General features: G+C 43.8%; 1 protein-coding gene across 10 annotated transcripts in view; it reads right to left on the reverse strand.

The window, feature by feature from the left end:
- The window catches only part of PRELID3A (PRELI domain containing 3A), a 150,825-nt gene that overhangs the window by 120,061 nt on the left and 5,525 nt on the right, over positions 1-25,239 (reverse strand). For 7 of the 10 annotated variants that reach the window (XR_007519295.1, XM_049901005.1, XM_049901002.1 and 4 more), the window contains exons 2-5: positions 7,163-7,331; positions 6,228-6,317; positions 3,817-3,887; positions 3,627-3,729 (exon numbers count right to left, since the gene is read on the reverse strand). Coding sequence is in view for 8 of the 10 variants with exons in the window: in XM_049901005.1 (XP_049756962.1) it covers positions 3,627-3,729; positions 3,817-3,887; positions 6,228-6,317; positions 7,163-7,331 (433 nt within the window). In the remaining 2 variants the exon portion in view is untranslated. Of the gene's footprint in view, positions 1-12; positions 3,730-3,816; positions 3,888-6,227; positions 6,318-7,162; positions 7,332-25,239 lie in introns of those variants that run through there. The other 3 variants (XM_049901004.1, XR_007519294.1, XM_049900998.1) reach the window with 3 other exon arrangements.

Consider the following 25,239-nt stretch of genomic DNA (forward strand, 5'->3'; position numbering starts at 1 on the left):
CTGAAAAGAGAGAAGATATTTGATAAGATACCACGAGTTAGCAGAAAAAAGCTGGAAGCTACTACTAAGGGGGAAACAGACCACTGTACAAAATCAATCAAGAAAAGAATAGCACCTGTGAGTCAGAAAGGCTGGTGGGGCGCTAGACCCAGCCCCAGGTGCCCTGGCTCCCCAGAGAGGGAGCTGGACAGAGGGTAGCCTTACTGCCCTTCAGTTCATCTTGTTCAAGGTTGTCCCTCAGCTACATCTCACTCTCTCTGGTAATCTCCTAGACCTCTGCCTGTGACTGGGACAGGGCTCCCACCCTGGGGGGGCACTGGCTGTGGAGCCCTAAGCCAGCCTCAGCTGTGCGGGACACAGATGCCACAAGCTCCGATCCCAGCCAGTGAGTCAGGAGCAGCATGAACTTTTTCTTTCTCTCTCTCTCCCTCCCTCCCTCCTTACTTGCCTTCCTTTCTTCTTCTTTTATTTAGTAATTTTGGGTGAGGTATCTGATTAAAGATTCAGGCAGTTTAGCTCTATCTTATGAGGAAACAGAATCTGACAGAGTCTATGACTCACTTAAGTGACAGCAACACGCACACACAGATGCCGTGGAGTGTGCCCTTTGCACCAGGCAAGCAAGCTCTCTGAATGTGTTTGATTCAGGAGTGTGTCTATGAAAGAAGAGACCCAGGGACAGACCATGACCTTGGGTTCAAGGTGAAGGTCTGGCAAACAGAAGCATCAGTGAGTTAAGCAAAATAAGCAAGCAGTTATTAAAGAAGCCTGAAGCCACACAGCCCTCATTTGCTGATGGGCGGGGGGTGACAGAGTGCTCACACGCGCTGGGAGCAAGCCAGCAGGCCGGGGACAGCTGGGCCATGCAAGCAGGAGGGCTAGCTAGGTGGAGTGTTACCAGGCAGGGTAAGGACTCCCGAAACAAAGGGAAGCAAGAAGCTGGTTTATTTTCTTGTAGAGCATGGGGACGACTGCTGAACAACTAAATGTCAGCGCAGCTTCTGATGGTCCAGCCGCTGGGGGCCGAGGAGAGCAGGAAATGTTTGTAAAGCTCCAGGAAATCCTGCAACGACTTCTATCACTGCCCGCAAATAACCGGCACAATCAGGAGGCCAAGCAAGGGCCTACAGCAAGGGAAAGACCAGCCAACTTTCTCCTTGCTGCAGCACTGCTCCAGTACACATGATATTCTTTATATGGACGTGGACCAATCTTCACATTCTACCCAAAATGAGAGTCCTCCCACCATCTGGCCTCCTAATGAAAGCTTCTTTGCTAACTATGCACACGTTTTGAGAGTTGTTTAAGCAACCAAGTAGTGGGAACAGTTTGCAGAAGTAGCTGAACTGTCTTCACCAGACACCAGGTAACAAATGTCCAAGTTTCCCTTGAAAATGAATCCAGCCATGAAACAATGACTAGAAACAGGGGAGCCTGGCGATGGTGCTTCTCACTGCAGAAGCCACTGAGGAGCGTGGGGCGAGAGACACACGCAGCTGCATCTTTAACGTCCCTGCACGCTCACGCACCATGCACACGGGGAAGAGATGCTGAAATCTGTACCGGTTCCTGAGTGCTGCCGTTATCACTGCTCCTCACAAGGCACAGTGCAGGGCCCATTAGCTTACAGCGCCTTCAGAAGTTTGAATTATCCACTCAATTGCAGCCCACCCCTGGAGTAACACAGAAAAGATTTCAATGTGGTGTAAGAAAGTCTGCCCCCTCGGTCCAGACAGCAAGCAGCGGGCCGTCACAGGAACCGCAGTGGAAGCCCTGAGATGCTAGGCCAGATGCTGTGGCAGCCTCTCGGCAGCTGTCTTTCAGTAAGGCAGGCAGTTCCAAGCTTGGCATGAACGTGGTCCTGTGCTAGCAAAACACAGCGGCACCTTCTCATCGCAGTGCAGCTCCCTCTGTAGGTGGAGTTCGGGGCACAAGCAGCAGCCTCCTTCCCAGCCTCCTCTGTGGGTCTGATTAGCTACCCGAGAGCATGCCCCATAACCTCAGGCTCCCTACCTCCCAGCTTTGAGGCTGCCGCGGGAGAGGCCAAGGAGGCCACAGGAAGGCCAGTGGTTTTCAAAGTGAGTTCCATAGACTTCTCAGAGATTCAAAGAGGCCTCAGCAGCCCCTTCAAGGAAAGCGGGGGTAAGTAACCTCAAGGACCTCCTTCATACCTTGTTTTACCTAGAGCAGCTATCTTTTCCACAGTATGACCTCTCTGTCTCCAACACCTGCAACCACTCTTGGGCCACTAGCTGCCACCAGGCATAACACAAGAATTACCTCCCAAATGGTAACTAAGGCTACAAAGATTATTCCACGTGCTGGCTAGAGGGAGGCAGTGATACTCCATCAAGCCTTCAACACCACAACCTCTAAGATAAAGGAAAACAAAACACAGCCAATTTGGCCTCGCTGAGTTCATCCTGTCTTTCCTCATAAAATGTCTGAGGTGGCTTTGGCCTGAGTATTCCCTTCCTCATACAAACTGAAACATAATTTCTATTTCAGCAAACATTTCCGGTGCCTACCCTGAGCCAGACACTAGAAATACAAAGTCAAGTAAGGTCTGCCTTACCCTACAAGGGCTCAGAGGGCAGGCAGAGCTGGATGACATTTGCCTTTCATTGCTGTGCACCTCTGATCCCTGTGGTCTCTCTAACTTCACTGAACTAAGCTAAGCTCCCGCCGAAATCTGGATTTTTCTAAAAAATAGGGCAGACTGACTCTTTTATGAGTGACTAGACTCACGCAAGCCATTAGTGGTCTTCAGCTAATTTGTCATTAAATATATAAGAAAGGAAAGTATATCATTTTACTGATCCTGAAAAATGAAGAGTCACATTTGACCAAGATAAAAAAAAAACATTTGGGAGAGAAAGGGAGGAAAGAGTTGGGAGTGGTGGGCTAGAGGGACATGCGGTAGGGTAAGGTAAAAAGCGAAGGCCCTGCTCTGCTGAGTGACATCTTCCTTCCAAAGCATCCGCACTCTTTATGTCACCTCAGAGCAGGAGAGAGACAATCCCTGGACAATCCCTGCCTCTCTAAGCCTACGCTTCACCCTTAGTGACTCTGGGAGAAGGGGAGAGCCACCGATGGCTTTGTGTGAAGCCCATCCTTTCACCTCTCACCTCCACAAAGCTCACTCCCAAATTCTGTCAACGTAGAGACAGAAAGGTGGCAGCTGTCTCCAGGGAAACACCACAAATGGAGAGGATTCAGCCCAAGTCACGTAATGCCTATCCTACTAAATATCAAGAATATCCTCCCTGACAATGCTAGCCCAATAATAGCTTTCTGATATGTAGGGTTCGTGTGTTTGTTTTGTTGAGCCCACGATATTTCAGCTCTTTGAAGTGATAGTTGTTCCATATTTACTCCATACTTTCCCTAATAAGAAAAATACCATGGTGGCTCCCTTGGCTTCCAGGCGCACTTTCCACTCAGACCTGAGCCAGCCTTTCCCCACCGCTAGTTCTGAATGTAGCCACAGAAAATGCAGTGGCATTAAGAACTCAGCTAAAGAAGGAGAGCCCAGCCCTCAGTAGGATTTCTGAGACTAAGAATTTCACCCACTTAATCTGGCACATAACAACTACACACACAGGCCCCTGGAATGAGACACATACCTTCTTCGCATTGGACGATATTGTGTTGGCCATTAAACTTTCTAAATAGCTGCCTAGGCTAATGCCCTTCACCGTGATGATGGCTTCTTGGGTGAGCACAGTCCTGCAGAAGGAAGAGCAAAAAGTAGAGGCTAATGGGCCTGCCCTGGCCCTCAGACTTCAGGGGTCAAACCAGGAGGCAATGGCTTACATTCCAGGGTTCTCAGGATGGGGAGTGTACACCAGCCTCTCATCAACTGACACCAAATTTGTGAGTGTGATCTTGAAAAAAACAGAAACAATGGCTTTAGCTTCTATTTCTCTTCCATTTCTTCCCAAACCATTTATTCAGATGCTTGCATCACAGATTAGTACTTACTGGAACCAGTACAGAACATTTAGGCTCAGGAAGTACCATCGCGTAAAGCCCAGACATTTTTTCTTGCTATTGTCACCTACTGCCTTACTTAGTGCTGCTATAACAGAAATATCATAAGTAGGTAGCTTTAAAAAACAGAAATTTACTTTCTCACAGTTTAGGAGGTTAGAAGTCCAAATTAAGGGCATGGGCTCTAGGGAAGGGCATTCTCTCTGTCGATTCTGGGAGAAGGTCCCCATTTCTTTTCCACTTCTGTTCTGGGGTTCCATGGTGATCTCTATGTGGCTTGGCACCTATCTTCCCCCATCTCTTCTTGCTTTCTGTTTGCTTAATCTACTCTTTTATATCTCAAAAGAGACTGACTTAAAACATAGCCTATATCAACACTGCCTCATTAACATAACAAAGAAAACCCATTCCCAAATGGGATTATAACCTCTACAGGAGTTAGGATTTACAACACATATTTTGAGAGAGAGACACAGTTCAACCCATAACATCTACCTTCTCTCCAACCCTAAAGCCCAAAATGTGAGCAAGGTTCTGACCTGCAAGGTGCTCTCACAAATGGCCAACACCATCAGCAGTTGTAGAAAAGAATGAAATATTCCTCAGTTAGTACCCAGGTAAGTGAGCAAGAAGCTTTCACCCACCCACACGAGCCCCAGTTGTGGGGACAGTCTCCTGAGAGCTCATGTGATGGAACCCTGAGTCTACATACAGACTGCAAGAGCGTGCATACCTTATCTCTTCAAGTACTGCTTCCTGTAAAGAAGCTGACTTCTCACTTCCATTTACAGTATTTCCTATTAAAACCCATTTAAAAGCTAGAGCTCTAGACTAGCACCATCTACCAGGGTTTTCGGTGACAACAGAAATGTTCTATACCTGCATTTCACAACAGGCAGTCGGCAAACACTGTGGCTAAGGAGCTCTTGAAATGTGGCTACTGTGACTGTGAAATGAAATTTATTTTATTTAACTTTAATTCACTAAAGTTTAAATAGCCACATGTGGCTGGTAGCTACCACATTCGACAGTGGAGTTTTAGAATATATCATGTCTAAACCAATCAGCCTGCTTCTTAAGAGCCAATTCCAACAGAAGGCCATCTTTAAAAAAACAAAGTTTAGTCAAAAGCAATATAATCAACAGTTAATAATGATGGCTGAACAACATAATGACCATATTTAATGTCAGGATACATGAATTATACCAAATGCTGTACTTTATAAACCTCATTTCCCGTCATTAATCCTCATATCAATACTGAGTTGTTTTTTTTTTAATTTCGATAAGGAACTTAAGACTCAGAAAAGGTAAGTGACTTACCCAAAGCCACACATCCATCAAGTGATAGTCCCAGAATTTAAACACAAGTCGGTCCTAACTCCATTTCCTTTCTACTTGAGAGTGTAAACGGTCCCTCCCTACTGACCGCTGAGCTTTTCCTGAAGGTGGAAGTGGGGTTTTCCAAGTAAAGGACTTCCCAGACAGAGAACATGATACATAAATTGTCAGGAATGGAAAGGGGACTGGCTTCTCCAAGGGCACCTGAAAGACTCCCTGTACCTTTACGGGGTGAGAGAAGGGCGCTAAGTCGGGAAGGCAGGCCATAGGCAAAATCCTGTATTAATCCTGTACTAAGGAGTTTGGTCTTTATCTAGTAATCAGTTCAGAGCTTAATCTTTCGGCAGGAAGAATCTGTGAGCTGAGCAGAGGATGGACTAGTAGAGAGACTAATAGCACAGACAATAGAGGCTATTGCTCTAAGCTGAGCTGGTGGTTTTCAAAGTGAGTTCCACGGATTTCTTAGAGGCTCAAAGATGCTTCAGTGACCCCTTCAGGGGAAGGAAAGTGAGTGACCTCAAGGACTCCCCCTGCCCCTTTTTACCCAGAGCGGGTCTGCCTTTAGTTGTTTTAAACACTGGGCTTCCTCTACTGGAAGTCAGGCCAGTGGTGGGAGCTCCTGGGTGCTGGTCATGTCCCAGCTTTTTATCAGCCTGCTGGTTACACAGGTGTGTTCCGCTTGTGACAATTCATCATTATATGCATTTTTCTAGATCTTTATTACACTTGAATAAAAAGACAAATAAAATACTGCTAAATAAATCTTGCCTTTCCATTAAATATTAAAAAAATCACTGAGACCAAAGGGGAACTGGAAATAAAAGTAAAGGAAGGCATTACGCACCATCACCAAGAAATATTAAGCACCTTTCTCGTCTTAGGTCATTGCTTACATTGGTGGAACAAAGTTCCATTTTCTTTTCCACTGGATCCACAACAGAATGTTCTTTGATGTATGTCAAAGTCCTACTGGTTCCCAAAATCTAAAAAACAAAGCAAAACTAGCTTAGTGTTGTGTCAAAAAGCTTTGTTTCATACCATCAAACACAAAATACTGTTTCATTTACTAATTCATTCATTCATTCATCCAACAAATAATTCAATGGGGATACAACAATGTACAAACAGACAAAATCTTTGTCTTCAGGGTACTTCCATCCTAGTGGGTGAGAGAGACGTTAAACAAATGAGTGACCTCTAGCTGAGTTTGAGACAGTAGTAGGTACTCTGACAAACACAAAAGTAGGTAACAGCCTGGGGTGAAGGGAGTACTACTTTAGATGGGGAAAGCCCCTCTGCCAACGGGACTTTTGAGTCAAGTTCTAGGGTACAGCATGTCAGGCCAAGAGGACATCCGACCCAAGACCCTGAAGCAGAAGCCCACGTGCTGTGTTTGTGGAGCAGGGGACAGCCAAGGCCGCAGGGAGGGGAAAACAGGCAGAGACAAGGACAAAGTCAAGACCACTTGTAGTTCAATGGACCATGTAAAGACTCTGGACTCAAGTTGAGAGGAAGTCAACAGCGTGTTCTGGGCAAGGAGAAGTCATCAGCAGATTTACATTTGAAAACGAGCCCTCTGGCAGTTTTGTGGAGAGAGGCAGAAGGGAGGGTTTAGATGGTGGCTTGAGCTAAGGTTGAGGGTGACGGGAGGGTTAAAACTTAGTGGGATTCGAGACATATTTTGAAGCAGAGGGATGGATGACTAAATGAAGTTTACAGAGAAACAAATCAACACTTGAGTTCCCAGAATTGTGACTGGGAGCTCCAGGCAAAGGTGGTTATTTCCCATAGGTAGAACTGAGCAGACAGCATGCAGCCTGGGGCTCACCGCTTTCACCAGCATGGGCAGCCCCCACTCAGTACTCAGCAGGCGGTGGCTGTGAAGCCGGCCACGGCAGTCCACAGTCCGCTCCAAGACATCCACTCCCACAACGCAAGGATTCATCGGATTTGGATACTTCCTCATGGCAGCCTTGATGACCGTGTCCCAGGGGTGGCTGGTGGGAGAAACACAATCAGCCAGCATAAACAATCCATCCTTGAGATCTGCAAACTGCCAGACTGTGTGGGAGTCAAGATGCCTAGGCTCCTGAGTGGCAATAAAATCCAAATCAGTGCTTTTATTAAAAGGCTTTTCTTTCGGTTTTAATTGAAGGTACATTAAAACGAATATATACATGGAGTACAGCTCTAGTCCGAAGTCCCGTGTACGCCCCACCTGGCCAGACCACAAGCAATTACAAGGCTTTGCCTGGCAGGCTTCAGGAGGAAGCTGCCCTCCCCACACCAGACTTAGTGCCCAGCTGGTGCGTGGCAGTCTCTGGAGGGAGCTGCAGAGAAGGACTCAGCCCTGCTCTCACCCCAGCGGCCACACTGACCTGCACTGCCAGCTCAGGCACATTGATTGGGGGACCTGGCTAATGCACTTTTCTCCACTTCGTCTTGGTACTTTTCCACTCCTGCCCACCCCTATCCTTTCCGCAGATCACCAGTCCATAAAGAAGCAGGAGCCTTGTATTCAAAGCTCCTTGGCAGTGAAACCTTCCCCTGCTCTATGCTGAATCCATCTGATCCTCGCAGGTAAGGTACAGTTCTGTAGAGAAAATGGAACACTGGGGAGCCAGCGCCCTTCTCTTTCGCCTCGTGCCTGCACGCCTGCAGTAAGTGAATAAAGCCTTGGTTGTTAGCTTCAGTTTGGCTCATTGTCCTAATCGACCACTTCCACACTTGGCAGCTTGACAAACCGGTACAGCGAGCGTGGTTAGTCAACTGAGCATGATGCTGTTCCACAGTAGCAGAAAGCACTCTGCCAGTGGGGCTCGGGGAGTGCTCACAGCCGTTTACAGAAACTTTTTGGTTCCACGGGCAACCAGTGGCCCTTCGGTTTAGCCCCAACTTCCCAGCTGGGCTCACCCGGTGGCTCAGATTAAAGATCCAAGGCCTAAGAAAACTAGGGAAGCAGTCCTTTAGCCACTGCTCAGCTGTCCGATGATAGGACCCAGGTCACAGGCGTCATGAGCTGAGTGTAAACAACCCAGCAAGGTCCCTGGCACTGATAAATGCCCTGCCATACAGTGAGTTCTTTAAGCTCCAGTGAAAAGGAAAGTAGACCCCTTTGGGATCGCTTTGCACGGTGGCCTGAAGAGACCTTAGAAACCTGGCTAGTTCACCTCCACAATAAATGTGGTAATCCTGCTACGCTTGCTGAGGGACAGTGGCACCGTGTGGGGCATTACTACAGACCTCTTCCGTCACAGTGCCCTGACAGAAGCCACCGCCATGACAGCTGAGCACAGCATCGGTGGAGTTGGGTGATGCTCCCTCCATGCTGCCTGGTGGCTAGACGGCTGCATTTGCTCAGCCACCGTGGCATTACAGGGGTGACCATTCACATGGCTCTCAGAGCCTCCCGCCTCAAACACTGACCAACAGAGAAAGACTGGCATAAAGGTGGCAACCGCCACCCCTGCCAGACTCCCTCACTGTGCCCTGTAGTGCTGGGCATGGGGGGAGAGGGGGCTCTTCCCATCCACTGTAGCCTCGATAGGGTGTGGGCAGTGATGGCCTCTGTGACTGACACAATGCTGTAGTGCCGCCCTTGTTGCTGACAGTGCCTGCATTGTGACTGTTACAGAGGCTAGTGCCCAAGCTGAGGAAACGTGGTATGCAGCAACTGACAGAGCAAATGCCTCTCTCAGCATCCCTGCCCAACCAGTGATCAGGATCAGTTTGCCTTCATAGGAAATGGGTTACAAAAAAATAAAGCCAAACTTGTTACTGTCAAAGATTGTGACTCGTGGCAACCCCATCGGTTACAGAGTAGAACTGCCTCACAGGGTTTTTTTGGGCTGTAATCTTTACAGAAGCAGATTACCAGGCCTTTGTTCTGTGGGGCCGCCGAGTGAATTCAAACCACCAACCTTTAGTCAGTAGTCAAGTGCAAACCACCTGTGCCACCCAGGGACCTGAGTTGTAAAAAGAGCAGATTAGACACAGAAGCAAGGAAAAAGTGGGACGAGAGATAGCTGTCACCTGATGATCCCCAAGGAACTGAGGAAGGTGGGGCTACAGAAACCAAGACAAGGACCCTCCCCCGATCTGACAGAGAGCCTTTCCCTTGAGCCAGTGTCCTGAATTTGGACTTCTAGCCTCCTGCACTATGGGCAAATAACTTTCTGCTTTTTGAAGCCACCCACTTATGGTATTTCTATTAAAAAAAAAAAATTTTTTTTTTCTATTACAGCAGCACAAAGAAACTAAGACACCTGGCGACCTCCCATCGATGGGTAGGCCATGATCTGGAAAAAGTCCTGCTTCCACTATATTGATGATGTCCTCCCAGTGGGTCCAGACAAAGGCATCACCTAACAAGGACTGGACACCCTGATGACCCACATGGGGCAACACAGCTGGGCCATTATCACAGGGAAGGTACTGGGACCCAGTACCCAAGAGTCTTAGTCATCTAGTGCTGCTATAACAGAAATACTACAAGTGGGTGGCTTTAACAAACAGAAACGTATATTCTCACAGTTTAGGAGGCTTGAAGTCCAAATTCAGTGCACTGACTCTAAGAGAAGGCTTTCTCTCTCTATTGGTTCTGGAGGAAGGTCCTAGATGCTTTTCAGCTTTTGCTCCTGGGTGATCTTCATGTAGCTTGGCATCTCTCTTCCCCCACTGCTGCTACTTCCTTGCTTAATCTTTTTTTTTTTTTTTTAATTGTGCTTTCAGTCAGTTTACAAATCAAGTCAGTCTCTCATACAAAAATTCATATATGCCTTGCTATGTACTCCTAGTTGCTCTCCCTCTAATGAGACATCATACTCCTTCTCTCCACCCTGTATTTCCGTGTCCATTCAGCCAGCTTCTGTCCTCCTCTGCCTTCTCATCTCCTCTCCAGACAGAAGCTGCCCACATAGTCTCATGTATGTACTTAAGCCAAGAAGCTTACTCCTCACCAGTATCGTTTTCTATCTTATATTCCAGTCCAGCCCATGTCTGAAGAGTTGGCTTTGGGAATGGTTCCTGCCTTGGGATAACAGAAGGTCTGGGGCCGGTGACCTCTGGGGTCCTTCTAGTCTCAGTCAGACCACTAAGTCCAGTTCTTTCACAAGAATTTGAAGTCTGCATCCGACTGCTCTCCTGATCCATCAGGGATTCTCTGTTGTGTTCCCTGTCAGGGCAGTCATTGGTTGTAGCCAGGCACCATCTAGTTCTTCTGGTCTCAGACTGATGTAGTCTCTGGTTTATGTGGCCCTTTCTGTCTCTTGGCCTCATGATTACCTTGTGTCTTTGGTGTTCTTCGTTCTCCTTTCCTCCATGGGGGTTGAGATGAGTTGATGCATCTTAGGTGGCCACCTGCTAACGTTTAAGACCCCAGACGCCACTGTACAAAATGGGATGCAGAATATTGTCTTAATAGATTTTATTATGCCAGTTGACCTCGATTTCACCTGAAACCATAGTCCCCAAACCCCCGCCTCTGCTACGCTGTCCTTCGAAGTGTTCAGTTTATTCAGCAAACTTCTTTGCTTCTGGTTTAGTCGTTTTCCTGAACTCTCCTGTATTGTGTATTGTCTTTCCCTTCACCTAAAATAGTTCTTATCTACTGCCTAATTAGTGAAAACCCCTCTCCCTCTCCCCCTCCCTCCCCACTCTCGTAACCATCAAAGAATATTTTCTTCTCTGTTTAAACTATTTTTCCAGTTCTTGTAACAGTGGTCTTATACAATATTTGTACTTTTGCAACTAATTTCACTCAGCATAATGCCTTCCAGTTTCTTCCATGTTAGGAAATGTTTCACGGATTCATCATTGTTCTTTATTGATGTGCAGTATTCCATTGTAAAAATATACCATGATTTATTTATCCATTCATCCGTTGATGGGCAACTTTGTTGCTTCCATCTTTTTGCTAGTGTAAACAGTGCTACAATGAACATTGGTGTGCATATATCTGTTTGTGTATAGGCTCTTATTTCTCTAAGATGTAGTCCAAGGAGTAGGACTACTGGATCACAGGGTAGTTCTACTTCTAGCTTTTTAAGGATGTGCCAAATCAATTTCCAAAGTGGTTGCACCATTTTACATTCCCACCAGCAGTTATAAGTGTTCCAGTCTCTCCACAACCTCGCCAACTTTATTATTTTGTGTTTTTTTGGATTAACGCCAGCCTTGTTGGAGTGAGATGGTATCTCATTGCAGTTTTGCTTTGCATTTCTCTAATGGCTAATGATTGTGGTGAGCATTTCCTCATGTATCTGTCAGCTGCCTGAATGTCTTCTTTAGTGAAGTGTCTGTTCATATCCTTGGCCCATTTTTTCATTGGGTTATTTGTCTTTTTGTTGTCCAATTTTTGCAGTATCATGTAGATTTTAGAGATCAGCTGCTGATCAGAAATGTCATAGCTAAAAACTTTTTCCCAATCTGTAGGTAATCTTTTTACTCATTTGGTGAAGACTTTGTATGGGCACAGGTGTTTGATTTTCAGGAGCTCCCAGGTATCTAGTTTTTCTTCTGGTGCTTGTGCCTTAGTAGTAATGTCTTTTGTACTGTTTATGCCATGTATTAGGGCTCCTAGCATTGTCTCTATTTTTTCTTCCATGATCTTTATCATTTAAATTTTATATTTAGGTCTTCGATCCATTTGGAGTTAGTTTTTGTGCATGGTGTGAGGTATGGGTCTTATTTCATTTTTTTCACAGATGGATATCCAGTTATGCCAGGACCATTTGTTAAAGAGACTGTCTTTTCCCCATTTAACTGACTTTGGACCTTGTCAAACATCAGCTGCTCATATGTGGATGGATTTATGTCTAGATTCTCAATCCTGTTCCGTTGGTCTATGTAACTGTTGTTGTACCAGGACCAGGCTGTTTTGACTACTGTGGCAGTATAATAGGTTCTAAAATCAGGCAGTGTGAGGCCTCCCACTTTGTTCTTCTTTTTCAGTAATGTTTTTTTTTTTTACTTACACGGGGCCTCTTTCCCTGCCGTATGAAGTTGGTGATTTGTTACTCTATCTCATTAAAAAATGTGGTTGGAAAAAAAAAAATGTGGTTGGAATCTGGATCAGAATTGAATTGTATCTATAAGTCGCTTTTGGTAGAATAGACATTTTTACAATGTTGAGTCTTCTGATCCATGAGCAAGGTATGTGTTCCCATTTATGTAGGTCTCTTTTGGTTTCTTGCAGTAGTGTCTTGTAGTTTTCTTTGTATAAATCTTTTATGTCTCTGGTTAGATTTATTCTTAAGTATTTTATTTTCTTGGGGGCTAGTGTAAATGGTATTGATTTGGTGATTTCCTCTTCCATGTTCTCTTTGTTGGTGTAGAGGAATGCAACTGATTTTCGTATGTTTATCTTGTATCCTGATGCTCTGCTGAACTCTTCTATTAGTTTCAGTAGTTTTCTTCAGGATTCTTTAGGGTTTTCTGTATATAAGATCATGTCGTCTGCAAATACAGATACTTGTACTTCTTCCTTACCAATCTGGATGCCCTTTATTTTTTTATCTAGCCTAATTGCTCTGGCTAGGTGATAAAGGACATCCTTTTTTGGTTCCCTTTCTCGAGAAGAATATTTTCAGATTCTCTCCATTTAGGATGATGCTGGCTGTTGACTTTGTATAAATGCCCTTTATTATGTTGAGGAACTTCCCTTCTATTCTGATTTTGCTGAGAGTTATTATCATGAATGGGTGTTGAACTTTGTCAAATGCCTTTTCTGCATCAACTGATAAGATCACGTGGTTCTTCTATTTTATTTATATGATGAATTACATTAATTGTTTTTCTAATGTTGAACCATCCCTGCATACCTGGTATGAATCCCACTTAGTCATGGTGAATTATTTTTTGATATGTTGTTGAATTCTATTGGCTACAATTTTGTTGAGGATTTTTGCATCTAAGGGATATAGGTCTGTAATTTTCTTTTGGTGGTGTCTTTACCTGGTTTTGGGATGCTGGCTTCATAGAATGAGTTTGGGAGTATTCCATCTTTTTCTATGCTCTAAAATATCTTTAGTAGTCGTGGTGTTAACTCTTCTCTGAAAGTTTGGTAGAACTCTGCAGTGAAGCCGTCACGGCCAGGGATTTTTTTGATGTTTTTTGGAGTTTTTAATTACCTTTTCAATCTCCTCTTTTGTTATGGTTTATTCAGTTGTTCTACCTCTGTTTGTGTTAGTTTAGGTAGGTAGTGTGTTTCTAGAAATTCATCCATTTCTTCTCCTGTTTTTCTGTTGTCAGTTTGGCCAATGACTTATCGATTTTGTTAATTTTTTTGAGAACTAGCTTTTGGTCTTGTTAACACTTTCACTTGTTTTTCTGTTCTCTATTTCATTTAGTTCAGTTTTTTTTTTGTTGGGAGTTTTTTGATTATCTTTTCATTCTCTTGTTATCGGTCTATTTAGTTGTTCTACCTCTTTTTTACCTCTGCTTGTGTTAGTTTAGGTAGGTAGTGTGTTTCTAGGAATTCATCCATTTCTTCTAGGTTTTCAAATTTGTTTGAGTATAGCTTTTCATAGTATTCTGATATGATTCTTTTAATTTCAGTTGGGTCTGTTGTAACATCGCCCATCTCATTTCTTATTCAGGTTATTTGCTTCCTCTCCTGTTTTTCTTTTGTCAGTTTGATCAGGTGTTTATCAATTTTGTTGATTTTTTCAAAAAACCAACTTTTGGTCTTGTTAATTCTTTCAATTGTTTTTCTATTTCGTATTTCATTTAGTTCAGCTCTAATTTCTATTATTTATTTTCTTCTGGTGCCTGTGGGTTTCTTTTGTTGCTCTCTTTCTATTTGTTCAAGTTGTATGGATAATTCTTTGATTTTGCCCCTTTATTCTTTTTGTATGTGTGCATTTATTGATATAAATTGGCCTCTGAGCACTGCTTTTGCTGTGTCCCAAAGGTTCTGATAGGAAGTGTTTTCATTCTCATTGGATTTTATGAATTTCTTTATTCCATCCTTAATGTCTTCTATAATTCAGTCTTTTTTGAGTAGGGTATTGTTCAGTTTCCAAGTGTTTGGTTTCTTTTTCCTGCTTGTCCTGTTATTGATTTCCACTTTTATGGCCTTATGGTCAGAGAAGATGCTTTGTAATATTTCAATGTTTTGGATTCTGCTAAGGCTTGCTTTAGGACCTAATACGTGGCCTATTCTAGAGAATGTTCCATGTCCACTAGAAGAGAAAGTATACTTGGTTGCTGTTGGGCGGAGTGTTCTGTATATATCTATGAGGTCAAGTTGGTTGATTATGGCATTTAGATCTTCCATGTGTTTATTGAGCTTCTTTCTGGATGGCCTGTCCTTCACCAAAAGTGGTGTGTTGAAGTCTCCCACTATTATTGTGGAGCTGTCTATCTGAGTTTTCAATCCTGATAGAGTTTGTTTCATGTATCTTGCAGCGCTGTCATTGGGTGCATAAATATTTAATATGGTTATATCTTCTTGGTGTATTGTCCCTTTAATCATTATATAGTGTCCTTCCTTATCCTTTCTGATGGATTTAACTTTAAAGTCTATTTTGTCAGAAATTAATATTGCCACTCCTGCTGTTTTTTGATTATTGTTTGCTTGATGTATTTTTTTCCCCGTCCTTTGAGTTTTAGTTTGTGTCTCTAAGTCTAAGGTGTGTCTCTTGTAGGCAGTATATAGACAGATCTTGTTTTTCAATCCAGTCTGAGACTCTGTCTCTTTATTGGTGCATTTAGTCCATTTACATTCAGGGTAATTATGGATAGGTACGAATTTAGTGCTATCATTTTGATGTCCTTTTTTGTGTGTCGACAGCTTCTTTTTCCCACTTGATTTTATGTGCTGATTAGATTTTCTTTATATATTGTCCTTTCCTCATACTTGTTGTTGTTGATTTTGTTTCTGCTGAGTCTGTATTTTTCCCTTGAATTTTATTTTGATGAGTAGGATTGTTTGCCTCCTTTGTGGTTACCTTATTATTTACCCCTATTTTTCTAAACTTATAAAAAAAATAACTAACTTTTATTTCTTTGTATCGCTGTATCTTCCTCTCCATATGGAAGGTGTATGATTACATTTCTTAGTCCCTCTTTATTATTTTAATGTTGTCTTCTTTTATATAATAACATCGCTGTTACCATGTGTTGGGCTTTTTTTTTTTTTTATCTTGTTTTTCTTCTTTTTTTTTTTTTTTTGGATTTCTCCGTCTGGGTTGACTTCTGATGGCTCTGCTTAGTGTTCTAGTCTTCAGTTGGTACCTGATATTGATTTTCTAACCAAAGAACTTCCTTTAGTATTTCTTGTTGTTTTGGTTTGGTTTTTATGAATTCTCTCAACTTGTGTTTATGTGGAAATGTCTTAATTTCACCTTCATATTTAAGAGACAGTTTTGATGGATATATGATACTTGGGAGGCAATTTTTTTCCTTCAATTTTTGAAATATGTCATCCCATTGCCTTCTTGTCTGCATGGTTTCTGCCGAGTAGTCCGAGCTTATTCTTATTGGCTCTCTCTTGTAGGCGACCTTTCTTTTATCCCTCACTGCTCTTATAATTGTCTCTTTAGCTTTGGTTTTGGCAAGCTTGATTATAATATATCTTGGTGACTTTCTTTTAAGATCTACCTTATGTGGAGTTCGACGAGCATCCTGGATAGATATCTTTTCATTTTTCACAATATCAGGGAAGTTTTCTGCCAACAAATCCTCAACAATTTTCTCTGTGTTTTCTGTTATCCCTCCCTGTTCTGGTACTACAATCACTCGTAGGTTATTTCTCTTGATAGAGCCCCACATGATTCTTAACGTTTCTTCATTTTTTTTAATTCTTTTATCTGAGTTTTCTTCAAATATATTCGTGCCAAGTGATTTATCTTCAAGCTTAGAAATTCTAGCTTCTACTTGCTCAATTCTGCTCCTCTGACTTTCTATTATCTAATTCTGTAATTTTATTGTTAATCTTCTGAATTTCTGATTGCTGTCTATGGATTTTTCCAGCTTATTAAACTTTTCATTATGTTCCTGTATAATCTTTCGGATTTCTTCAGTTGCTTTATCTGTGTGTTCCTTGGCTTGTTCTGGGTATTGCCTAATATCCTTCCTGATGCCTTGAAGGGTTCTGTATATTAAACTTTCATATTCTGAACCTGGTAATTCCAGGAATGCACTTCCATCTAAAAGATCCCTGGGTTCTTTGTTTTGAGAGCCTGTTGAGGTGATCATGGTCTGTTTCTTTATGTGACTTGATATTGACTGTTTTCTCTGAGCCATCTAGAAGTTATTGTATTAGTTTATGCTTGCTTACTGTGTCATAGGTACTTGCTTTCTTTTGTTTTGGTATACCCCTATGGGTTGCTTGAGTGAGCTAGCTTGATTATTTTCACCTTTGAAGCTCTGGTGTCCTGTCCCCAGCTGGCTACAGCTGTTATCAGGTATATCAGTCTAGGAGTCCATTCAGTTTTCTTGTATGAATTCAGCTCAGGTCTCCAGGTAGCTGGTATCAAGTGTGTGGTACAGACTCTGTCCTGCAGTCTTAGAGGGGCAGGGGTGACTGGCGCATATACCCGTATCTGATTGCAGCAGGGGGTCACGCTCTGAACAAGGCAGGGGGCTGAGAACCGACCCCCAGTGTCTCTGAGGGGAACGCGTCTCTGTTCCCTACAGCATGCTGGTGGGTGGGCTCTGCAGAGGGACCATGGGCACCCAAAGTTTTTGTAGTAAGGACTGGGAGGTGCCAGTTATCCCTGGACCCCTGTCGTGGGTGGCTGGGTGATCCAAGTGGAGCCACCAGTCCTTACGTGCCTGTTGTGGGTAGGTGAGGACCCTGTTTAATAGGCAAAGCAATGTCAAACGTCAAACACCCACCTCTCCGCCACACAGCTGAAATTGTTGGAGTCTGCCGACAAGGGCCTATTCTCCCAAAATAGGTCCACATAGGTCCATGCAGAAGGGAAAGATGCTCACGGTCTATGGATGGTTTATGCCTGGACAGGAGCCACTTCTGTCCTGAGCTCCCCTCGTTAATGGAGCTAGCAAATTATCTTTTCCCCTCAGTTGCAAATTTTTTCCTTCCCCAAGGCCAGGAGGACGGCTCCACGTGCTCACCAGGGTCTATCTCAGGCCTAGGGATTCAGCCACTGAAGCTGGCTTGGGGGTGGAGGTGCCTGATAAAATATACGCAAGTACTTAGCTTTTGCCGTGAGCACACTTCTCCTCAGGTTCCAGACGTGTGAGTGGGCTGTGTGGCTGGCTGCTTCTCCCTGAGGAAACTGCAGCCGAACGCTAATCCCAGCCCACTGCTGCTGCCGCCGCCGCAGCCACTCCGGGAATGGTGCCTGAGGGCTCCCTGCGATTCAGGTCCGGTAACTCCTCTCTGCTTCTGAACGGTCTCTTCTTTCCCCTGCCTCTCAGTTCATTGTCTAAGCTTGCCTTTGATGCTCAGGGCTCCCAGCTTGTCACAAATACACTCGTTTCACTTGTTCTTTTTTGGGGGTCTTTGTTGTAAAGAGGGGTCAACGGAAGAGTCTACCTATTCTGACATCTTGGCTCTGCCTTAATGTTTTTTATGCATAGAAAAGTACAGTATATACTATATATTAAGATAAACGTTACACTAACTGACATTAGGTAGAAACCATACCTAATTGTTCTAACTTATGTACAAATTTGATTTAAAGACAGACTTAAAAATGGAACTCACTAATAATCTGGGGACTATCTGTACTGCAAAAGTTAGTGAACACATATATAACAAATGACCAATGCAAAATGACACAAAGACTCATTCAAAGTACAAGATGGATCAATGGATAACAAAGTAGAAAAAGTTCACTGATGATGTCAAATCTTACATAGCAACTAACTTTTAAGAGTCTCCCTGGGTGGCACAGTTAAGGACCAGGCTACTAACTGAAAGGTTGGCGGTTAAACCCATACAGAAGTGCCTTGGCAGAAATGCCCAGCAATTTGCTCCAAAAGGTCACAGCCATAAAAACCCTAAGGAACACAGTTCTACTTGGACACACCTGGGGTCACCATAAGTAGGAATCAACGGCAACTGGTTTGTTGGGGTTTGTCTTAGGCTGGGTTCTCTAGAGACACAAAACCAGTAAAGCATTTAAATATATATACAAAGAGTGTCATGGACTGAATTGTGTCCTCCAAAAATATATACCAACTTGGTTAGGCCATGATTCCCAGTATTGTGTGGTTGAGGGCAAAGGGAATGCAGAATGGGTGGTGGAAGGAGGTAGTTCCAAGTACCAGTTACAGCCACATGACCAGTTGAAGAAACAAGGACTGTAATTGTTACGAGTATTTCTGCTTTGTATGTATACATCAAATAGTTTTGTTGTCTTCACTTACAAAATATAAGATGTAAATGGGGCTAGTATGTTTTCAGCTTTATGTGTGTTGTATCATGTTAGGTGTAAATATGACTTTGTAATTGTCTTTATTCAGAGACGATGTCTGGTTTAAGGAGATGTGTACAGGTGCCAAATTGACAAGGGGTGGACTGTGATCGTTGAGATTGTGTGTCAACTTGGCTGGGCCATGATTCTCAGTGTTTTGGCGGTTGTACAATGTTGTTGAGATTTGATATGTGATCACCCCCCTGATGGGATCTGCTATGAGTAGACAATCAGTTGAGGGGGAATTTCCTTGGGCATGTGGCCTACATCAAGTGTGGGCAGTCATTCAGGCAGGGGTTGGAGGCTTTTGCTCGTTCTGGATCCTGCAGCTGGCTCCTGTTTGTCTGACCTCCAGTTCTCGGGACTTGAGCTCACAGCTTACCTGCAGTCTTGCCTGCCGATCTTGGGATTTGTTGATCTGCACAGCCTGTGAGCAAGAGCCCTACTCTCTGGCCTGCTGATCTTGGGTTTACCAGGCCTGTGGCTACGTAAATCAGGAGAAGCCTCATTCATGACCCATATACTTGGGACGTTACAGCCTCTACAACTGTGTGAGCCATTTCCTTGATATAAATCTCTCTCTCTGTCTTAGTCATCTAGTGCTGATGTAACAGAAATACCACAAGTGGATGGCTTTAAAAAAGAGAAATTTATTCTCTCACTGTCTAGTAGGCTACAAGTCCCAATTCTGGATGTCAGCTCCAGGGGAAGGCTTTCTTTCTCTGTTGGCTCTAAAGGAAGGTCCTTGTGATGCATCAGACTCCTTTGGTCTGGGAGCATCTCAGCGCAGGAACCTCAGGTCCAAAGGACGCAGTCTGCTCCTGGAGCTGCTTTCTTGGTGGTATGAGGTCCCCAACTCTCTGCTTGATTCCCTTTCTTTTTATCTCTTGTAAGATAAAAGGTGGTGCAGGCCACACCCCAGGGAAACTCCCTTTACATTGGATCAGAGATGTGGCCTGAGCAAGAGTATTACATTCCACCCTAATCCTCTTTAACCACAGGCAGAGATTATGGTTTATAACACATAGGAAAAATCACAAAATGGAGGACAACCACAAATGGCCTAACCAAGTTGACACATATTTTTGGGGAACACAATTCTATCCATGACACTCTTCTTTATCTCCATTATGTGGTATCAATTCGATTTCCTCTTGGTAATCAGGACCAATCACATGAGCCAGTATGGTAACTCCCTTCTTTGCCTGTTGATCCAGAGGCAAAAGGAGCCCGAAGTGGCCAGGTGGCATGCTTCACTTCCTGTTCAATGGAATCAGTGATGTGTCTCCAGGTGGAAGCATTTGTCCCTTTGGAACTAAGACCTCTAGACCTTCAGAACATAAGGTTGTGAGGACAGGAAGCAAAAATCTTGCAAGTGGGTCACCAGGGGTAATAGCGAGTGGTGCCACTCCCATTTCCACCCCTTGATTCCTGGAACCATGATGGGAGATAAAGCATCATATACTAGACACTCGTTTAAAGCATATACAGCCTACTGGAGAACATTGCCCCAACCCTACACAGCTGGTGCTGTGACTGTGTCTTCAGGGGGCCATCCCATCATTCTAGCAAGCCAGCTGCTTCAGGATGATGGGGAACATGGTACGACCAGTGAATTCCATGAGCATGGGCCCACTGCCACACTTCATTTACTGTGAAGTGAGCTCCTTGATCAGACACAATGCTGTATGGGATACCGTGATGGTAGATAAGGCATTCTGTAAGCCCATAGATGGTAGTTTTGGCAGAAGCATCGATCTTCATGGCCTGCAGTGGCACTACTCTCCAGCCTGCCGATCTAGGGTTTGCCAGCCCCTGCAGCTACATGGATTGGGAGAATCCTCTTTCTTGTCTGGCAGACTTGGGACATACAGCCTCTAGGGGCCACGTGAGCCATTTCCTTGATATAAATGGTTTTGCTTCTCTGGAGAACCCTGCCTAAGACAGTAACCAATGCCGTAAGTCCATACGAATCAGACTATTCTGTTTACTGCTTTGACTCTGCTGCCCATTATGGTAACCACGCCTACCTTGTCTTTGTCGAACGAGTGCCACCACTGGGCCCCTACCACCACGGGCTGCAAACAGCCCCATTGTAGTTAGCCATCTTAATTCACTTAGAGCAGTTCCCACTGTCAAATGTGACTTACATAAAATAGCAATCACAGCAGTCTTCAAGGATCCTTGGGGCTCCCTTCACAAATTTATTCCTTACCATTGTGGTAAAAAGTATGTCTTTGGGGCACGCCATGTCTGGGTCTGTGGATCTAACCTGATAAATCCACTATCCACTCTAGCATGCCAATTTCCCTAAGCCTTTGGATACTTTCTACAGTATACCAAGGCAGGTCTGGTACTTCAACTGGATTTAGTGTAGCCCATTGTGTAATCCACACTTCAGCAACCCAACCAAATAAACTATTAGATCCTTTCCTACCCTCTGAAGCTGAAACACTGAATGAAGAACCTGTGCTTAGTGAGCCCATATCAATAAACTCAGACTGATCCATCTTTTATGTTCCTTACGCCATTATCCCACACCCTTAATAGCCATTCCCACCCATATTCCCAGGTTTCTGTTTGGACATATTAGAAAAGTAAAACAGTTCTTTCAGAGTGTAGCATACCTTCTCCTGGGTTACACTTTATTCTTCACATTTTAGGGCTCGCTGGGACTAAGTCTAGTTATAGCTCTAAAAGCCAAAATTGGTGGGGAAATGTTTTGAGAACATTCAGCATTGTCTTGTAAAGCATCTGCCTCAGGCGACGTTCCACGCCATGACTCAGACAAAGGCGCTTTAGATGCAGTTGGGTTAATCTCATTATATGGGACCGAAGGGGCTAATGGTTCTGTTGGCAGGAGTGATTCGATGGAATTTAGGGGCTCAGTGTCTCCAGCTTCCTGATTATCTGCCCATATGTCCCCACCCCAGGTTTCAGGATCCCATTTCTTCCCAATTAATGCCCTCACTTTAACTTCAGATGCCTCTCGAGTCTGGCAGTTGAGTTGGTGTTATAATTCTGCCCTTCTTACAATAAGACTCTGGGCTTGGTTTTTGGCAATATCACCTCTGTTACTACAAGAAATAAGGCTTTCTTTCAAGGCACAAGTGGAAACTTTGAGGTTGTTTATGCGGCACTTGAGCTTTGACTCTGAAGCCCTGCGCTTATCTCTTTCTTTCACCAGTTCATCTAGTGGAAGCATCATCAACCAGGCAGCTTCCTTATATTTCTCATTATGATACAACTGTAGAAAGGTTATCATATATGCAATCATCCAGAACCTCATCTCTCATCAATACGTGATCTATTGGTGGTGATATTTTGCATGTTTGAATTGCCACCTCACATGGATTAACAGTGCCCTCTTTGCTACTGGAAGGAGAGTCATCAACATCTTTTAAGATTAACCCAGACTTGAGAACCAATTTAGAAAATTCATCCTTACAATTTTGTTTCTCTAGAGCCACTATCAGTACCAAATGTCTTAGGCTGGATTCTCTAGAGAAGCAAAACCAGTAAAGCATATAAATATATATACAGAGAGAGAGATTTATATCAAGGAAACGGCTCACACAGTTGTAGAGGCTGTAACATCTGAAGTCCATAGGTCAGGAAGGGGGCTTTTCCTGATTCATGTAGCCACAGGGGCTGGTGAACCCAAGATCAGCAGGCTCGAGAGCAGGGCTCTTGCTCTCAGGCTGTGAGGATCGAAGAATCCCAAGATCAGCAGGCAAGATTGCACGTAAACTGCAAGCTCAAGTCCCAATAACCAGAGGTCAGACAAACAGGATCCAGCTGCAGGATCCAGAACGAGCAAAAGCCCCTGACCCCTGCCTGAATGACTGCCCACACTTGATGCAGGCCATACACCCAGGCAAACTCCCCCTCAACTGATCGACTACTCACAGCAGATCCCATCAGGGGGGTGATCACATATCAAATCTCAACAGGGAAGTGATCACAACATTATACAACTGCCAAAACACTGAGAATTATGGCTCAGCCAAGTTGATACAAAATTTCAACCATCACAGGGTTCTTTTTTTTTTTTTTTTGTAATTTTTAAGAAGCCAGCACTTGTTCTGTTGTAGTAGCAAAGAATATCGACAATTACTTAAAAAGTTTAAAATATTACCTTTTCAAACTACACATCTGTGTGAGGATGGGTTTTATTCATATACTTTAACAAAAACAATATACATATCACAAAAGACAGATACGAAATCAAGCTGTCCTCTATTAAGCCAGACATTATAAAAATTAGCAAAAAATACTGAAAAATGCACTCTTAGTAATTTTCTAGGTTTTGGAAAATACAGTTTATGAAAATGTTATTTACATTAAGGTTCTGGTTTGTAATTATTCTTAAATATTTTAAAATTTCTCAACTTTAATTTCTAATATGGTAAATACTGATGGGTATCACCACATAAACAAAAGCTGTTTTGGGGTCCCTGTAGTGAAATGGTGGCGTTGTGGTTAAGTGCTATGGCTGCTAACCAAGAGGTTGGCAGTTGGAATCCACCAGGCGCTCCTTGGAAACCCTATGCGGCAGTTCTACTCTGTCCTATAGGGTCACTATGAGTCAGAATTGACTCGAAAGCAGTGGGTTTGATTTTGGTTTTTGGTGGTGAAGTGAGTTCCTTTATATAGCCTTTTGCCTTGGTTCTTTGGAAAAACAATTTGGTTTGATACTTTTTGAATGCTCCTGGGCTGCCACTTGCCATATGATTGTTATGCATCTTCTAACCATAGTCTTTGTAACTCTCACCAAATGACTGGGTGGGACTATGCAAATGAATTGCTTGTGGCCCACCAGAGGGATTAGCTAGCTTGCTAATAATGTAAATAAACTGCATGGCACCCTTGGGGGGGCGGAACCATGCAAACAAGGTGCATACAACCCAAACGAAGGGAATGGTCAGTTTTGCCATCATGATAGGCTTAAAATGAGCCATCTCAGAGGCAGGAAGGAGGAGCTCACCATCATCAAGAAAGAAGGGCCAGGAGTGGAGCACATTCTGTGGACCTGGGATCCTTGTGCTGAGAACGTCCTAGATCCAGGAGACAGAGAAAGAGAGAGCTGTGACACTGAAGACAGCAAGAAGCAGTGGCAGAGAAATGGCCGTGGCAGAGGAAGGAGACTAACAAGAGATGGCGCAGTGGGCTTCCCAGTCCACAGAGCAAGAAAGCTAAGTGCCTTCAGGCAGAAGGCTTGTTGGTAGAGTAAGGTGACTCTCGGCACTTGGTACAGCTAAGTTTGTGGACTCAAGGAGCTAGAGCTGAGTGCATGTGGGCCAAGGCTTACTGGTGGAGTGGGGTGCCTCTGGGAACTTATTGGCAGAGCCAAATGAGCTTTGTAACACTTGCCCGAGCAGGGCAGAGGCCATGCCAAGGCGCCAAGAGGCCAAGGACCAAAGGTGTGCCTACAGGCGCAGCTGAGCAGAGGCTGTCCTGATCAAAGAACTATATCCTAAGCACTCCTGATCCTGAATTGCAACCTATTATTTCCCTAATAAGCCCTATAACTGTGAGTATGGTCTGTGAGTTCTGTGTGGTCACTGCAATGAATTATCGAACCCAGCAGAGAAGTAGAGAGTGCTGTGGGAGGGATGGTTGGTGTCGGAATTGGTAGAAAGATTGAAGAGGAGGTATGTTTGACCTCCACCCCACAGCAATCAGCCTTGAGCTTAGGATCTTGATTCTCCTTCCTCCTTGTTACGTTAGAGGAAATCATATGCCTCCTGCCACACAATTTTTAGAGCATTTTGTAGGGAGTGGTCAATACAATATGCAAAGGAAGTGACTATAGTGATGCAAATGAAGTTACTATGGCCTACTATATAAATTCTGTGGAAAAAGACAAAGGAACAGCTCAATATTATCAGTCAGAACAAGGCCAGGGCCAACTGTGGAACAGACCATCAATTGCTCATATGCAAGTTCAAGCTGAAACTGAAGAAAATCAGAGCAAGTCCATGAATTTAGAGACCATCTGAAGAAAAGATCTGATGCACTGAACACTAGTGACCAACGACCAGACGAGTTGTAGAATGACATCAAGGACATCATACATGAAGAAAGCAAGAGGTCACTGAAAAGACAGGAAAGAAAGAAAAGACCAAGATGGATGTCAGAGGAGACTCTGAAACTTGCTCTTGAGCTTCGAGCAGCTAAAGCAAAAGGCAGAATTGATGAAGTAAAAGAATTGAACAGATTTCAGAGGGCGGCTTGAGAAGACAAAGTACTATAATGACATGTGCAAAGAGCTGGAGATGGAAAACCAAAAGGAAAGAATACACTCGGTGTTTCTCAAGCTGAAAGAACTGAAGAAAAATTCAAGCCTCAAGTTCCAGTAGTGAAGGATTCTATGGGGAAAATATTAAAGGATGCAGGAAGCATCAAAAGAAGATAGAAGGAATACACTGAGTCAATATACCAAAAAGAATTAGTCGATGTTCAAACATTTCAAGAGGTGGCATATGATCAGGAACCGATGGGACTGAAGGAAGAA

This window comes from Elephas maximus, chromosome 11 (assembly GCF_024166365.1).
Source record: "Elephas maximus indicus isolate mEleMax1 chromosome 11, mEleMax1 primary haplotype, whole genome shotgun sequence".
Classification (NCBI taxonomy): domain Eukaryota; kingdom Metazoa; phylum Chordata; class Mammalia; order Proboscidea; family Elephantidae; genus Elephas; species Elephas maximus.